This window comes from Corvus moneduloides, chromosome 13 (assembly GCF_009650955.1).
Source record: "Corvus moneduloides isolate bCorMon1 chromosome 13, bCorMon1.pri, whole genome shotgun sequence".
Lineage (NCBI taxonomy): Eukaryota > Metazoa > Chordata > Aves > Passeriformes > Corvidae > Corvus > Corvus moneduloides.
The window spans coordinates 14,274,978-14,292,133 of NC_045488.1; the positions used below are offsets into that span (position 1 = coordinate 14,274,978).

General features: G+C 40.4%; 1 protein-coding gene and 1 long non-coding RNA gene across 4 annotated transcripts in view; one reads left to right on the top strand and one right to left on the bottom strand.

Moving 5' to 3' along the window:
• The first annotated feature begins 739 nt into the window (after positions 1 to 739).
• RNF111 (ring finger protein 111) overlaps positions 740 to 17,156 on the top strand; it is a 44,521-nt gene continuing 28,104 nt past the window's right edge. For 2 of the 3 annotated variants that reach the window (XM_032123015.1, XM_032123016.1), the window contains exons 1-2: positions 768 to 959; positions 10,403 to 11,298. In XM_032123015.1, coding sequence (XP_031978906.1) covers positions 10,422 to 11,298 — 877 coding nt within the window. In that variant the 5' untranslated portion in view covers positions 768 to 959; positions 10,403 to 10,421. Of the gene's footprint in view, positions 960 to 10,402; positions 11,299 to 17,156 lie in introns of all 3 variants that reach the window. The other variant, XM_032123017.1, reaches the window with a different exon arrangement.
• Positions 3,380 to 16,013, bottom strand: LOC116450479. The gene is made up of 3 exons (XR_004242803.1): positions 15,814 to 16,013; positions 5,089 to 5,228; positions 3,380 to 4,523 (listed from the first exon to the last, which is right to left on the bottom strand). It is a non-coding gene; the product is annotated as an uncharacterized LOC116450479 (long non-coding RNA).

A 17,156-nucleotide genomic window follows, 5' to 3' on the forward strand; every position in this document is an offset into this window, starting at 1 on the left:
TCAGCGACTGCATCGTGCAGTAAAGGCAAATAAATTCCTGTTTCTAAAGAGCTGGACGGGGAGTTGGGATTTGTCGGCCTTTCTTCGCAGCCGCACCTGTCACTGGCTCCAGGACAGGCAGCCGTGAGACACTGCAGTATGAAGGGAAGAGACAGCGCTGGGCAAAACCCGCATGCTTTCAGCCAGGTCCTAGCAGGGGACATCACAGGGTCAGGTTGGAGGGGACCACAGAGGGTCCCCCTCTGCTCCGACCTCCCTGCCCAAGCCGGGTCATCTCAGAGGACACGGCACAAGACTGCATCCATTTCTCGGATACCTGGGCAGCCTGTTCCAGTGCTCGCCCACTGCACAGTGAAGAAGCTCTTTCTCAGTTCGGGGGGAACTTTCTGTGCATCAGTTTCTGCCTTGTGTCCTATTGCTCGGCACCACCGAGCAGAGCCTGGTCCATCCGCTGGCACCCCCGCTTTAGATATTTACACACAACCGCATAAATACAGCAGCAGCGAACGCAGCCACGACCTTGCCGCCTGCGAGCCCATCCCGCCCCGACCCCGTCCGGTTCCCTCAGGAGCCCGCCCCGACCCCGACCAGCCCCGCCATGAGTCCGCGCTGTGGCTGCGCCGCCGCCCGGCAGGGGGCGCGGCGGGAGGCGGGGCGCGCGCTGGCGCGGCTGCGCTTTGCGGGCGGCTGTAAAGCAGCGCCGACTGTCGCGCTGCGCTGGGCAGGGAGCGGCGGGGGCTGCGCCACAACAGAGCGGGGCCCGCCCGGCGCAGCGGCCGCACCGGGACCGGACCGGGGGCAGCGGCCGCACCGGCACAGCGAGGACGCTGCGGCCTCTCGAGCCGCGCCGGGCAGCGCCGCGGGGTCATTGCGGCGCTCACCGGGGCCGCCTCTACCCCTCGGCCCTGCGCAGGGCGCCGGCGGCACCCGCCCCTTCCCCCGCGGCCTCGCTGTCTCAGGTACGGGGGGCGGCGGGGACCCCGCGGGTGGGCCCGGGGGCGGGCGGGGGCTCCCCCTCTTCCCCCGCCCTGCGCCCTGACGGCAGCGGTGACCGGCGGGGCTGTGCGGCGGGTGGGAACTTCACGCAGAATGTATTTTTCCTTTTTTATTCAGCGCCTCATTGACGCACAAAGCAGTGTCTTCACTGCGGGCAGCCGCAGCACTCTCTGGGGTTTTGTCACAAATTTGTCACAAATTTTCCCCTTAGGGAAATGAGTTTCTATTTCTGTGCGTAATAGGGTTTGTTATGACGTCATTTGTTTTGTTTGCGAAGTTAGTGTTCTCTTAACCCATGTTAAAAAAAAAAAAAATCACCATTTTTAGGTGTTTTTTGCCTGATAAACAAGGAAGTAGCGTTCTTTCAGAAATGTAGGCCAGGATCTTCAGAGGCTTGTCACTGTTGCAATGGGCAGGTGTCAAGGGTCTGTACTTTTTTAAGTGTCTGTGTTTCTGTGATTAGGGCTGAGCATGCATTCATGGAATTTTCATGTTGTTTGAGTAAGCTCTTCCATGGCTTGAACTGATTTTATTAAATCATAAGCAAGGCCTGGTTGTTTTAGCTGATTAAACAAGACCCTTAATTCCTGATACCCAAGTACTTCTCCAGGACAGGACATAATGCTGGAGGTAAGAGTTTGCTATAATTAGAATCATTTGATTCTAATGCAGTTATTTCAGAAACAAAGATGTGACCAAAAAGATAAGAATTGACTGCTCATTGTGTAGATCTGGGTTTGTCATGGTATTTGTATTATAAACTATTAAAGGAAACCTAGGTTTTCAGGTGCAGAATAAGGTCTTACATTGTCTTTGTTGTAACTTTTAGAAAATTCCAAAGGTATATTAATGCTGTATACTTAGTAAAAACCTTTTTCAGGAAAACTAATATTTAAGTAGTTAGAATGCTTTGCCCTCTTAAAACCAGAAATTACCTTTTCTTGTTCACAAATCCATAGTTCTTGCTGTCAGAGCAATTCAAGTGTTTTTGCACTTACTTTTTTTGGATAAAAGGACTGTCTTGGGGCAGGGAGGGAACAGAAACAAACCTTGTTAGACAGGATGATTATTTCTGACGTGCAAGGATTGATAGGCAAAGAAGTGATCTTGGCTCATTTGATAGAGTGAACATCTGGTCACCTGTCTTGTGCACTCATCCACAGTATAGAATCACCTATGGAATTCATTAGGTGGGAAAGGCTGTAAGAACATTTTGTGTTTCACTTTAATTACATAATAGTGTATAAGACACCAAGCTTCCTCTTTTAAAATTCTTGAGGTCTCACATATTTAAAAATCTGGTGGTTTTTATTGATGGTTGAAGCCCTGACAGCTACAGCTGTGTTTGTATCTAGTATTGGGAGCTTGAGGGTGAACAACAGCTCATAGTATTCATGCATATTTTGCATGTTCTTTCAAAATATGGATGAGAACATTCTGACCTTTCAGAAATATGTCTTTTGTGAAGCATTGGCTTTCGTAAAGTGTATTAAGAGTGTATGTTAACATGACTGTGACTCACTTTATCTTTGAATTAGTAACTTTGTTGACCTACATAACCAGATCAGTTATAGCAGTTGATTTTCACTGGAGGTGGCTGTGTTGCAGTAGCATTTAGCTGACAGCAGTTGCTGGCTTTTTTTCCCAAGATGTACAATCTTTCATTCGGTTGTTTATATTTCTTCTAATGGTGAGGACATTGTTTTGAGAAGATAGAGGTGATAGTGCCCTCTTCCATAACAGATGAATTATAGAGGCTTAGATGTCAAGCAGTTGAATAAAGAGAGAAATTGAGGGAGGAGTGATGATGGGATGGGGAATAGGATGATATCATTAATGTGTAAACAATGGGGATAGTACAGGGGTATGGATTTGCAGTAGGCAGATGTTGTATAAAGAGTTCCTCAAACCTTCCTATGTGCAACTCCTTTAAGTGAGTTGTGAGCAAAATTTTGGGTTGGTGAAAGAAACATTTTCTTTTTTTTTCCTTCTGCCCCATTAGGGTTCTCTGCTAGGCCTGACCTGAGCCCCCCCAAGAAAAACACTAATCTGTACTTAACCTCGAAGGAAGTTCACTAGTTAAAGACTTCAGCTGTGGATACCATTTTGTGTTTCTTATAAGAGCACTGTAAACTTTGGAAGCTGCTACACTGACAAAACTTAGGAGACTACAACTTAGAGTAATTATCCTATCCTTACATTGTACATGTATCCCATGCTCCATATGCACATTTATAACTCTCTTTTCAACCATATTGACATGCAAACAGCCAAATCACTACAGATCTGGTGATAAAACAGGATTATTTTGCTGTTTTATATAGTTTATGCTGTTTGGAAAAGGAATTGCTCTAAATTAAAATGATGTCTTCCTTATTAAGTGTTTACCAAGTGAAATCTGAGAAGGCTGGTTCATGGCTTTACTAGCAAGAGGCCAGTAAGGGCTATTTGCTTCTGTCTTTTTTTTTCCCAATACACTTTAGTCCTAATATTTGACTGCTGTTAGGTAAAATGTTTACCTTTGGCTCTACTGGGTGCAGAGTGAAGAAGTCTGCTGCAGTGTCCTTTCCTCTGAAGCTGGCAGATCTACTCAACTTAGTATCAATAAAATCCCCTACTTTCTCATAGGTGTTCTGAAGAACAGCATAAAACTGTCCTAATGGTTAGTTTTACAATTCTCACTTGAAAGATTGTTACTAGCAGTTGTGGCAAAGATCATATTTCACTTTGCTCCTCAAAGCTTATCAAGAAATGTTTGCAAAATGACACTACATCAAGAAGAGTTACACATACCTCAAAAGTCAAAAATGCCAGGCAGACTAAGAAACAATTTTTAAAATAATTTTTGGTGGCCGTGTAACTCAGAACTTCCCTAGCTGTCTCAGGAAGTAAAATTCCTAGTTAAGATCTTAAGTTCCAATAAAAAATTGCATTTTGTCATTCTTTTATAAAGCTACAGCTTTTTATTCCCAAGTTCGTTGCTGTTATGTTTCTCTTGGAGTTCACTGAAGCCAAAACATTCCTGATTGCCAAATCATAATGCTTAATATCTTAAACCCATGATTTACATAGTGTTAATGTGGCTAACTGATTTGAGCCTAGGACAGAGCAAAGAAGTGTCTAGACTGAAGAATGTGTTTGTGAGCACCATGTTTGTCAGATACACCTGCTTGCATCCATCATGCAAAGGCAGGCAGGTTTAGGTGGGTGTGTGCATGGTAATGCTTGATTGAGGCTGGGATTTCCTTGGGAGCCTTGTGGCCTTGGACTGACTCAGTGGGACAGCTCACCTGTGCTGGGAGGGCTCTGTGCAGGACAGCTCACCTGTGCTCAGAGGGCTCTTCAAAATGGCTCTTAGCTCACCATCTAACATGAGGTGCCTCCAGCTGCACGTGCTCCATGCATTTTGTCCGTTCCAACTGGAGCCAGGCCATAGATCCTGTCCTGCAGAAGAGCTCTTCAGTTTGTAGCTGTCGTGTGCTGGATTCTCTTGGAAGAGGTCAGACAGACACTTCAGTAGTCTCTCCCTAGGAGTACAGTGCTGTTGAGTCTCAGAGGTGAATGGCAACGTGGCACAACAGAGGCATTCTGTAGCTGTCCTATAGGGGGCCTGACATTTCTGTTACAAGATAATTGCTGTAAGGCACTGACTTGACTTAGGCATCTGGAAGCAAACCTTGAAGGTCCCAGAAGAATTATTTTTGGGGATAAAATTAAGGAGACTTTGCTGGTCCAGAGGTTGGATACTGTTCATTACAGTACTTGACAGTACAGTTACTGTCGTCTGATTTTGAGATGGCTTTGCAAAGTTTAGTAAGGGTAGTACTGTATTTGAAATAACGTCATTTCACTTCAAGAGTAGACTTTCCAAGCCAGTGATGGTTCCTAGAATTCCCTGCAAGGGGTGGGTAAGCCTCCCTGCATTGCTGTGGCTCATGTAGCAGTAGCACCTCTGCAAAGCACAGACAAACCCTTCTGTCTGGAGTGGACATAGTGGTCTGGCTTTGGGAGCCTGTAAGCAAGAACCTGTTTCTAGAACATTATCATGCAGTTAGTAACTCATACTATGCCTGTTATTCTGAAATACTGTACCTGTCTGTAGGGCAGAAGATAAGTATTCTGCTTGGAGAATTCTCGAGTAATTTTGTCATTGAAAATGGAGTCATCACCATGGCTGCATTAAAGCACAGAAAGGAAATTGAGAGTTCTTTGCAGTGGTATTTCATATTGTCCTGTGAATAAAGATACATGATGTCAGTGCAAACACTATAGAATTTCAGATTACCTTCTGATTGTTGCTGTTTTATAAAATGTGTAGATCTTTAACTTATCAGTTGCTTTATTTTCTGTCAAAGATTAGAAGACCAATATATAGGATGCTAAAATTTAGTCATTAAAACAAACTTTAAAAGAGCCCACTTTTTGTAATGAAGGATAAAAAGTGAAGAACAAGCAAAAGTGAAGAAGAACGCAATAAAGTTTTGAAATCTGATTGCACTTGTTCTCCTGATAGTGGAACTGAGTATTAGATGTTTTTCTTCTTGTCACTTATTCTGCATTGTACAGGCATACAGGTTGTCCTGCTTGATAGAAATGAAATTAATAAGGCAGGACTGCCTCTTTTAGGAAAATGATTGGGGTTTTTTTTTTGAGAACTGCTCAGTGAGTTCCTTATTTTGTTGAAGCAGCAGGGCATGATAGCACTGAGATTTGATCTCCATGGGATTGAGTTGGGGGTGCAACTTCTGAAGTGGCTCCTAAGTCTTCTGTAAGCCTCCAGTGTGCCAGGGCCATGCAGGAATCGATCTTGCTTGGCTGCCTGCCCTTGAGATTGGACAGTAGCAGTACTTAGGTTTTTTCACTTCGCTGAAGGCATTGTATGAATTTTATATCCTTTTTCATTTTCCTGTTTCTTGATACATCTAATGGAAAAGCCTTGCTGAAAGAATAAGAATACATCTTTTTAATGAGATGAAAGAAAGGTTTTCTCATGAATCTAACAGTACCAGTATTAGCTTGTCAGAGTAAAAGTAATGTTAAAAGTGATATGTGATACAAGCTGCATATCAGGGAAGGGAATTCGTTTTAGAAGTTTGTTGGGAGTTCAGTGACCATATGCAAAGAAAACAAGAATTAGGACTGAACAAGGGGACGACAAATGCAAGGAGGTTTTTTCTAGGTGGCGAAGGGAGTTGACTATATTTCAGAATGCAGCTGAAAATACACTTTCAAGGTAATGATATATTGGGTCACATGTATTCGTCAGCAAAGTTTATACCAAAAGACTGAGTTATATGTTGTATAATGAAGCATTTAGCTGCTTTATAGTGCTTTAATGCTACATACTGTTTGATTGCTTATAAAGAAATTAATTATTAATGACAAAATCCTTTGCTCCATCTCCTAACTCAAATGTGTTTTGCTTTGATATGCGATCATAAATGTGCTGTAAAGGTCTCTATAAGGTTGTTTTTACTTACCTATTTCCAGGGATTTCCCAGTTTGCATGAATTTTCTTGCCCTGTTGTATGTCTCGGAATGATTAATATCAATGGTTTTAAGTGGTGAGAAGAATGGATGCAAGTCATGTGTCTTCAGGATTCTAAATAGTCATACACCTGAGAGGGGAACTTAGAATAATTATTTATAGTTTTCAGGTAGCTGTCTTAACAGCTTTTCATTGAGTCATAATGGGTTAAAAGAAGATAGTAAATCAAAACTTTGGGAGGAAACATGGGGAACTAAGTCAATAGGCAAATGCTTCGATTAGGAAAAAGGAACACTAATGCTGATTGAGCTTACTTCATCTTGCTGCTTTTTGAAAAAGCTTCTGAGGACTACGTTTAATTAGAAGTAGATATTGTAGGATCTTCTAAGTGTTTTAACAGCAGATGATCTCATTCTAATGTCTTAATTATTTGCATAATATTTTTGTAGCTCCTCTTAAATTTTGCCTTCTGTGCAAAAGAATAAGAAAATGTTCAGATTTTTGTTTCTTAAAAAAATTAAGGGGCCAATTCTCTTTGATTCTGAAGTTATCATATTAAAAGGATGGGAAACAGTTATGTGTAGGCTGGATATGTAGTATATGCTGGCAAGTTACGACTGTGTTCAAAGACATTAAGCTTTCTGAATAAAATAATATTTTTCCCCCCAAATTGAAATATTTTATGGATTTTCAAAAAAAACTTGTGATGAAATAAAGGGTTATTGTGGAGGGTCTGGGTTGCTTTTCGAGTGGGGTGTGAAGATTGACTAGACTGTGTTACATTTCTGTAAAACAGTGGTGCATAAATAACAGAGCTAAAAAGTGACCTTGAGAGGATCAGAAAAAGGACTATGTACTGCTTGTTCTCTGTGTGCTTGTAGAAGGTTTGAATGCTGTATTCCTGTCCTTACTGGAAATTTGATAAAATGGAAGTCTTGGTCTTAATGTTTTCGGAGAAAGATGGTGCATGTGTGTGAGGGTGTGGATGAGCCCAGTGAGGGCTGTGTAGGAGCTGGAGCTGAGAAGGGTAGACAGCAGAACTCCACAGCTTTAGTAGTCTTTTTTTGCTATGTAGACTCTTTGCACTCCTAATGTTTGTTCTAAGTTTTTTTCCAGTTTTGCAACTTCTTTTTTTCAGCCCTAAAGAAAAGGGTAGCCTTCTGTTTATGCACTTATATAGTGCATTCCACTAAAACTTACTGCTATAAAGAAAAGTTGTACTTTGATGAAGTAAGAACCAATTGTCTATACTGGCAAGAGGAGGTTTATTCCAACTTGCATGAATACAGCTTTTGACTTTGGTGTGAGACATGCCTGTCTGCTGTAATTCCAATAGAGAACAGCAACACTTTCTTATCACAGGCCTCGTATTTAACAGTAATTGTTATAAATGTTTCTAGGATTTCCAGTGAGAACATTCAAATGGGGCTTTTCAGCTGGGGTTCTAGGATCCAAAAGATTCTTAATCTCCAGACAGATCCTGTGACCTTGTGGCTTCTTTAGATGTTAGTTCTGCAGCATATATGCCTTTTTCAAACTTTTTATTCCAAATTGCACCACATGAAGTGTAGTACTTGTTAGTTGCTTATGGCTATGAAGAGAACACAGGCTGCCTGGGAGGATGCAACGGTTTATACCCACTGCAGACTGAAATACATAATTATTTAGGGTCTGTTAGGAACAGCTAGCTCACAACTGCTCCTGAAAGCATCAGTTTGTGAAACAGTCTAAAAAATTCTTAATTAAATCTGTTCTGTAGTCTTGATCTTGTATTTATATGTTCTATGACAAAATAAATGCGAGCGTTAAGTATTAGCACTGCATGTAAGAATGCATTAGCATTTTGGAGAGTTTTGACATTCAGACAGAGGCTTCTGGACCTGAATAGATAGGGCTGCTTAACCTGCCACAGATCATAGAATCATCACACAATAGTGTGGGTTGGAAGGAAACTTAAAAGTCATCTACTGCCAGCTTCCCTGCCATGGACAAGGATGCCTTCCACTAGGCCACGTTGCTTAAAGCCCAACTTTCCCGTGAATCCATCCACCTTATCCTTGAAATCCTCCAGGGATGGGCATCCACAGCTTCTCTGGGCAACCTGTTCCAGTGCTTCACCACTCTCACAGGGAAAAATTCCTTCCTCATACCAATCTAAACCTGCCCTCTTTTGATTTGAAGCCATTCTCCCTTGTCTTGTCATTACATGCCGTTGTCAAAGTCCCTCTCCAGCTCTCTTGAAGCCCCTTTAGGTACTGGAAGATGCTGTAATGTCTCCTTGGAGCCTTTTCTTCTCCAGGCTGAATAACCCCAGCTCTCTGTCTGTCTTCATAGGACAGATGCTCCACCTCTCGGAGCATCTTCATGGCCCTCCTGTGGTTTTGCTTCAGCAGCTCCACATTCTTCTTAGGCTGGGAGCCCCAGAACTGGACACGTTAGTTCAGGTGGAATAGAGGGACAATCCCATCCCTTGACCTGCTGGCCATGCTTCTTTTGAGCCAATCCAGGATATGATTGATTTTCTGGGCTGCAAACACAGTGTCAGGTCATGTAATGCTTCTCATCCATTAATGCCCTCTTAAGTCCTTCTCCTGAGAGCTGCTCTCACTCATCTCTCTGCCCAGCCTATATTTGTGCTTGGGATTGCCCCAGCCCAGGTGCAGGACTTTGCACTTGGCCTTGTAGAACTTCAGGAGGTTCATGCAGACCAATCTCCCAGGCCTGTCAGGATGCCTCTGAGTGGCTGTTGGTGCTGTTTCTAGATAGCTCAGATGATTTTTGTGACTTCATGCATAGTCCAGCTGTGCTGCTTAGGCTGCCTTGTTCCACTTAGGGCATTGTTGCACATGTTTTCTTAAGCAGCCTTTTGGTAGTTCAGCACAACTTGCTGTAAGCTGTCAAGTATCTGCTATAGCTTATTCAGCTGAGGCATAAAACCCCCTGATATTAGTTACAGTAATGAGTATTTCAATTGTTACCACAATTGTAACCAAATTGTTTCATCACTCCCTTTTGGGAATTTAAACCAAAGGCAGAGATGTCAGATGAAGCAGATTGAGCATGGATCTATTACTGAGGTTACTATTTTCTGTGTTTTCCAGTACAAAAGTTTTTTTTTTTGAGGGTAATGTTGTACATTGGCAGCTGTGTATTTTGTCAGGGAGGGGAACCTGGCTGGTACTGACTGGTAAGGGAACATATTACTGAGTATTATATACTCAGTTTCTGTCAAAGGGTAAGAGTCAAAAGTACGTGGACTGAAAATAGCTTGGTACACTGTACGGCTATTGTGTGGTGGTTTTTAAGAGACTCAAGGTAATAAATGGATTTTTATTACTTTGCCCCAAAATAATAACCCTTCAGAATCTCTCATGTTTCATTCCTCTTCGTGTCAGAAAAGAACCATGAGTTTTAAGCAACTGACTTTTTTATAGTTCAATTGACACCATACAACACCATGTATTGTGTTGAAGTATTTACTGTAGGTGTTCTGCTGCAGGGGAAGATACAGGTCTTATTTAAGCATGCATTTTCGTTGATGGCTATGAGAGCTATTTAGCCAAAATTCAGCTAACTTCTATAAGCAGTAGCCTGTAACTGCCGTACTTAAGTATCAGTAAAGCAGACATCATCTGTTTTGCAGGTGACATACACCAATATTTGCTTTGTGAAAGTGATACTGTTTTCACTGACCATAAGAACTTCCCTTCAATGCAAATTATAGGAGTTCTGTCTTCATAAAAAATTACATTGTCAAGCAGTATTCTTAGTATTTTGAAATAGTATTTCAGTCACTGTCGTTTTGCTATTTCCACTGGGGGATTAGTCCTAGCAGTAAATGGGTTTTCTCTTATTTCAGCTTTGCTTTTGAAAAATCTAATGCTTCTTTTCTTGATGCTTATCTGTTTTGTTTTCTAGGCCTTTCTTAAATCTTTCCATGTCTAAATGGACTCCTGAATGTAATATAGTTTATACTCTAAAAGCGGATATGAAGAGTGAAGTTCCTTCTGATGCACCAAAGAGACAGGAGAGTCTGAAGGGGATCCTCTTGAACCCTGAGCCTATTGGGGCAGCCAAAAGCTTCACTGCAGAAGTTGAGATGATTGCCAGTAAAGTAGGGAATGAGTTCTCTCACTTGTGTGGTGATTCTCAAAAACAAAAGGACATGAATGGCAACCATACAGACCAAGAAAAAGGTATTGTGGTGCGAAAAAAACGCAAGAGCCAGCAGGCTGGTCCTTCATACACTCAAAACTGTCCTGATAAAGAAAATAAAGGAATCTTGGGATTGAGACAGCATCTAGAAACACAGAGTGAAGACAATGATTCTTCTTTTAGTGACTGTATCTCTTCACCTTCCTCTAGCTTGCATTTTGGAGACTCTGACACAGTAACATCTGATGAAGAAAAAGATGCTCCGGTGAGACACCCTCAGGCAGTGTTGAATACTCCAAGTAGAACTCACAGTGCAAGGTCACACAAGTGGCCTCGGACTGAGGCAGACTCTGTACCCGGGTTATTGATGAAAAGGCCCTGTTTTCACAATAGTTCTTTAAGAAGACTTCCATATAGGAAGAGAGTTGTGAAAACAGGTTCATCACAGCGGACACAGAACCAAAAAGAACGAATTTTAATGCAGAGGAAAAAGCGGGAAGTGTTAGCTCGAAGAAAGTATGCTTTACTCCCCAGTTCTAGCAGCTCCAGTGAGAATGATCTCAGTACTGAATCTTCTTCCAGTTCATCTACTGAAGGGGAGGAAGACTTGTTTGTGTCACCTGGTGAAAACCACCAGAATAGCACAGCTGTTCCTTCAGGTAAAACTGAATTCCCGAGGTATTTTGTATTAGTTGTCTTTCATCGTATACAATAGGCTTTTTTATAAGTTCTTTGGAGCAGTTTGTTGAAATTAATACTACAAATAGTACAACATAAATTCTTGGGAAAAGTACATTCATATCTTACAGCAGAATTATAGCAAATGTAAAATCTTGAATGTAAAAGTTAATGGTTTCTAAAGAACATAGTGGAAGATTGCTCAGTCTGATTAGTCGCATGCTGCTGAGTTGATCCATTTGTATTTTTTTAGCTGTAGAATTGTATTAAAAATTTTAGCTTTGAACTGATTGTGGTAATAATTCTAATTTCAGAATGTAGAAATATCTGCTAATATTTAACTGCACTTCACAATTTAGAAAAAATATAAAGAAAAAAATGTCCATTGTTATTAAGAGCCTGAAATATAAGTCAGTTGAAGGTAGCTTTAGTACTGAGATAATAAGAGAAAAATATGTATGCCGAATGTTTTACCTAGATAAACTCAGTGCAATGCAGTTGGTTTACACAGTTATTTCTCTAATATGTCTTGTCACGGTATCTGAATGCTTGAATGTTTGGAGGAAGACTTTGGAGGATGTATTAGTTTTGTTTGGTTTGTTTTGCGTGTTTTTTCCTGGTTTGTTTGTTGTGGTTTTTTGTTAATTGATGAATTTTTTTGGATTTCCTTTCATGTTAAATTTGCCAGGTGAAAGTAGTTGTGCATTCTGTTCTAGTTCAGCTTTTTAGAGAGCATGGGAAAGTAGATAGAACACAGCATGGTGTTAATCTGTGCAACCATGTGTTTTATCTAGTGACAAATATGTTTTAATAAGCAAAACCATATCTCAGGCTGTTGATCATTCCTCTAAGAAAATGTGACTGAAAATACAAGGACAGGTTAAAAAAAAAAAGTGTGAATGTTCATGTTAGGGCAGGATTTATGCTTGAACAGAACCAGAGTACTACTAAAGTCTAGATTATTGCTTGTTATTCGTTGTAGCAGGAAATAATTTGTGTGATGTTTAAATCCAAGAAGTAAAATCTGTAATGCAAAAGTCTTACTTATGCAATGCTAGGGCTGGGCATATATAACTCTGAAACAGGAATTATTTCACAGTGTTAATTATCTTGATGCATATTTGTGGGAATAGAAATTAATTAAGCCTAAAAAAATTACATTTGACATGCATGTTTAAGCATATTGAAGAATATGATTTGTAAATAATAGATGTGTGGGGATATGCATACATTTACATGAAACACCAATTTGAGAAACTACTGTCTTAACACCTTTGTTTCCAAGTTAATGGTTTCTTACAATTTTCAGGCAGGGTGGAGTTTCGTGTAACTGTAAAATGATGTAGGATCATTAACAACTCTCCTTCCACACAAATGTGGAAAAGTCCAATGGCTTAATTTTTATACTGCTTAAAAGGCACAATTAATGAAATTGTTTGTTTTCTTGTCATGAATGAAAAAAATCAATTAGTTCTGCACCAGTTAATTTTAGATTAAAATACTGACATGAGTTGTAACTGAAAGAAGGTTTGCTTTAAAGATTGTGTCCTGTCATGCCTGTACTTCAGGACCAGTGCTTGCAGGGAGCTGAAAAGCGATTCTGGCTTAATGTGTGTGAATACTGTGGGGGTTTTTCCAGTGGAAATATGTATTGATGTAAAGTTTTTTAAGCATTTTGTTTACATTGCAGATATAATGGGAAGTTGAGCAGACATCCTCTGTGAAAGTGTCCTATTTTTAGCAAGATAAAAATGTGATTAACATTTTCTGTAGCTTTGTGCTGTTATATAAGACATTTCTGGTTATTGAGTTAATTAGGACAGAAATGGGGCCAGCTGGAAAAACAGCAATGCTACTTGTCTGTATAGTGAGCAAGCACGACTGGGTTTCTATATGACGAAAGGCTTGTATTGATAGTCACGCCATAGGAGCTTGTTCATGTTAGGGAAAATTTCTTTGCTCTACATTGGCACATGTCTGTTGAAATTAGAGTGTGCTGAAGGACAATATCTTCTGCTAAGAACATGAAGCCTAGGGCATACGTGTAAAAGTACTAGAGAACAGACTTAGGAAAGGAGGAGAAGAATAATAGTAATTGGAAAAGAAAACACAGTTAAAAAAGATGTGGTAATAACTGATTTTTTAATAAGCAGGCTTCAAAGTGATGTGATTAGTCTTGTAGCCTAGTGAATAGCAATTTGTATTAAGGATATGGCAGAAAATATTTCTTTGCTTTGAATGTTGATGTTTATCTAAAGATACAGTGCATTTAAAGAAACAGTAAATCTAATTAGTGTAGACTATTCTGGAAAACATTTCTTTTTGATTGTTGCAAGAAATTAAAGTAACAGACCTTTTTACCCAAAGAAGTATTTAGTAAGTATGTTCTTATAATTAATAAAATTAACTTGGCTAATTGGAAAAATCTTATGAATGGAGATGTGAAAGGGGTGGTTGTTTGTTTAACAAAACCTTTACCAAAAAACTGAATAGCACTATATGGGGCTTTTCCTCCTTTTCTGTTAGGGCTTTAGCTATTCTTCTGGTGAAACTCTGTACTTCTAGAGCGAGTGCGTGAACAAGTACGTCCTGACACCGGGGACTGGATGATACTTGTTTTAATAACTGTGTGCCATAGAAGGCATTGTTCTCATTACTTCTGGGATGGGCAGCTGAAGCTCATTCAGGGGAGACAGGAGTTGGAGGCATAAGTGTAAAAACAGCTGTGTGTAGCTGATCCTTAAAGCTGAAGGTGCAGGTGCTTATGGGGGTGTAGATTCTATTTGCAATGCTGATCAGTTGGTTTCAATAGCAATACTGGGCTTGCAGTTAAAATGACAGCAAGCATCCACATTTTTGCTGGGAGACATGAATTTTGATTCTGTGTTTTGTTTAGGTAGTGCAGAAGCTTTTCTCTAACCCTGTGTACACACCAACAGAAATAATCCTCTTTTGACTTTGCTTATGAAACATGGCAAAATTCAGCTTTTACTGTTGTTTGATCTCTTATGTTGTGATGCAAATGTTCTGCTTCTACAGGTATTTGATTTTCATCTTGGATCTAAAGGGTTGGGGCTGCCTTTTGGAGGCAGTCTGGGGAGGGAAATCTAGCAAAAGCTAGAACTGGCACAAGTTTTTAACCTTACATACTCTGATTTGGCAATAAAGCAGAATTCTGGAAAATGGCAGAGTGTTGTTAGAAAAAAAAAGCTGTGTAGAGTTTTGCATTGTCATAAATTGTTCAAATTGTTCACCCAATAACTTAAGATTCCTTCAGGGTCTGACATGTTATTTTATATTTTTGAACAACTAATACTAGACAGGTTTTTCTTTTCTTAGACTGTAATGCTGATGAGAAACTGCTCCAAATTTTGTTCAAAGCTGCTTAGAATGATAAGACAGTGTTTATTCACTACTGTCCTCTTGATTCTCTAACATTTGTTGTCTGTCTCCCAAAAAAATATTGAATGTAGACATTGAATATTTTACAAGCCAGAGGCTGGTGAAAATGTTTAAGCATATACCGCTTTATGCTCAGATTATTTTAACAGGTTTAAGATTAACGGGTATTAAGTGGAAATGAGCTGCCTGTTGTTAAGAGTTGATTATTTTTCAGCTATTTAATCCCTCATACAAACTACAGCATGCAGTCCTTTTCTCACAGGAACTGATACAGCTCATTTCAAGCTTTTATCTCAACAGCATTAGTGGATAAGGAAGCGTATAAGTATCCTGTTTACCGTGCTGCTTACTGGAGAAGAACTGAGAAGTGGTGAGGAAAGAAGCACCTGGCTTTGTGAGCAGTGGCCATTAATCAGTGTTGCTGTATTCATCTGCTGTGAATGGGGGCTTTAAATAGCTACAGTAATAGAAGTTAGTGTGGAATTCACTTTGGCACTTCCCTGCTGCAGCTTTCTTTGCTGAAAAGATGGTACTTGTAGTAGTGGCTTGTTGTGGCATTGCCCATAGGACTGATTTTAGTGCAAGGTTAAGAACAGTTGGTACAGGTTTGAATTATCATGGCTCATAGTTGGACAAAATCCCCTAAATTGTGGTTGACTGTCTTTTCCACCAGGATGCAGACTCCTAAGCAGTTTGTGTGCTTTGGAAAATTTTTTCCCATCATGCCCAGCTATTGGAACGTATATTCCAAGTGGTCTCAGGTACAGAAAAACTGTCATCACCCAACCCTAAGGGAACAGGCAGATTTTTGCCAGAATGTTGACAGCACTGAATCATAGTTACAATTAAGTCTTTCTTTTCTTAGCAGAATATTATAATTTTGAGTAGAATGGCACAGGATTTCTATAAGCAGAATCAATGTAATACAATCTGTAAGTACCATAATACAAAATTTATACTACCACTTAAGTTAAAATTTCTAATTACCTGGACATTCTGCAGATCAGGTCAAATCTTAATGTGTGGTTTGATTTTTCAATAAAAGAATCATAATCTAGACTCAAAAACCATATAAAAGAACATGAGTTACTCACTCAGTCCTCAGAGGAAGCAGATGATGACAGAGGTGTCCCTTGCCACCAGTGAGGGGTTGAGGTCACATTTCTGGTCCAGGTTCCCACTTCGGGCTTGTAACTGCTGGATTTTCTGGCCAGTGCTCTGGGTGCTGTCTGGCTCCCCTGTGCTGTGGCAGGGTTGTCAACAACACCTGCTTGGCTGCCTGCCTGGAACGTTCAAGGCCACCAGGGGAAGGGAGTGATCGTCCTGGCACCCAGGAATCTTGAGACATCTAGGGAGGGAAAGGGCAAATGTGTTTGTTCTGTCTGCTTGGTTCACAGGACCTTCAGAGCTTGAGAATGAGGGCAAAGCCAACAAATATGTGACCTGCTCAGTCACAGAGGATGGCTCCTCATACAGTGGTGTTATGCTAACAGTGTTAACGGGGTCAGAGCAGGGGCTCCAGCCATACCTAGTTCAAGACATTTGAGAAGTAAAGAAGACAGTACTCAGTAATACCAACAGGATATTATTTTATTTGTTTCAAGCTGAATTACTATCCAAGTCATTATCTTTAATTCATGAGTGTAAGTGGCTGTAGAGGTGCATAGTCCCAAGTTCAAAAAGGGATTCAACACAGTTATTGACAGCTGTCCATGAGCAATGACTGGACAAGAAAGTGTGCTCTGACGTCTGTGACATTGTTGTGGGTGCTGGATGGTGTGAGAGCTTTTAGTTAAAATTTGTAGCCTGAATTTTCTGCTCTGACTACATAGTTTTACCTGCTGCAGTTGGTAGAGAGAACATGTGCCTGGGTGGGCTCTTGGTCTGATCCAGTGAAAGCGTGGAACTCAAAATAAGTCATCTCTGTCACTGGAACTTGACTACTTATTTTAAATCTCTTCTGGTTTCGCTTAAGACTTGATCAGACTGTCTCATTTGAAAATGTGTATAGTAAAATGCTTTTAATATCTTCCATGTAATATTCAGACTAGTTAAACTCCATGTTAATTGCAAAAACAGATGTGAAAATACCCTGTGGGAATGACAACAGTCAGCCAAACATAAGTTTGGCTATTATACCAGTGTTATTTATGCCCTTGGAGGAGTACTTGTGGTGATGATTGATTAATCATGGAGTTATGCCATGGTCTTTTAGAGTTAAATAGTAGTATAATTATATATATTATACATGCTATACTGTGCAAAGCTTAGTCTCTTGCTTACAACTTCTTGATTATTAAAGTATTTGATTCTAAAGCTTGCTTCTCAGCAAGTTGGTCCGTCAGTGGCACATAGCAATTGCTGTTGTGAAGTAATCTTACAACTTTCTAGGGAAAAATCTGTCATTTACTGATCTAAATATTGGACTTAAGAGTCC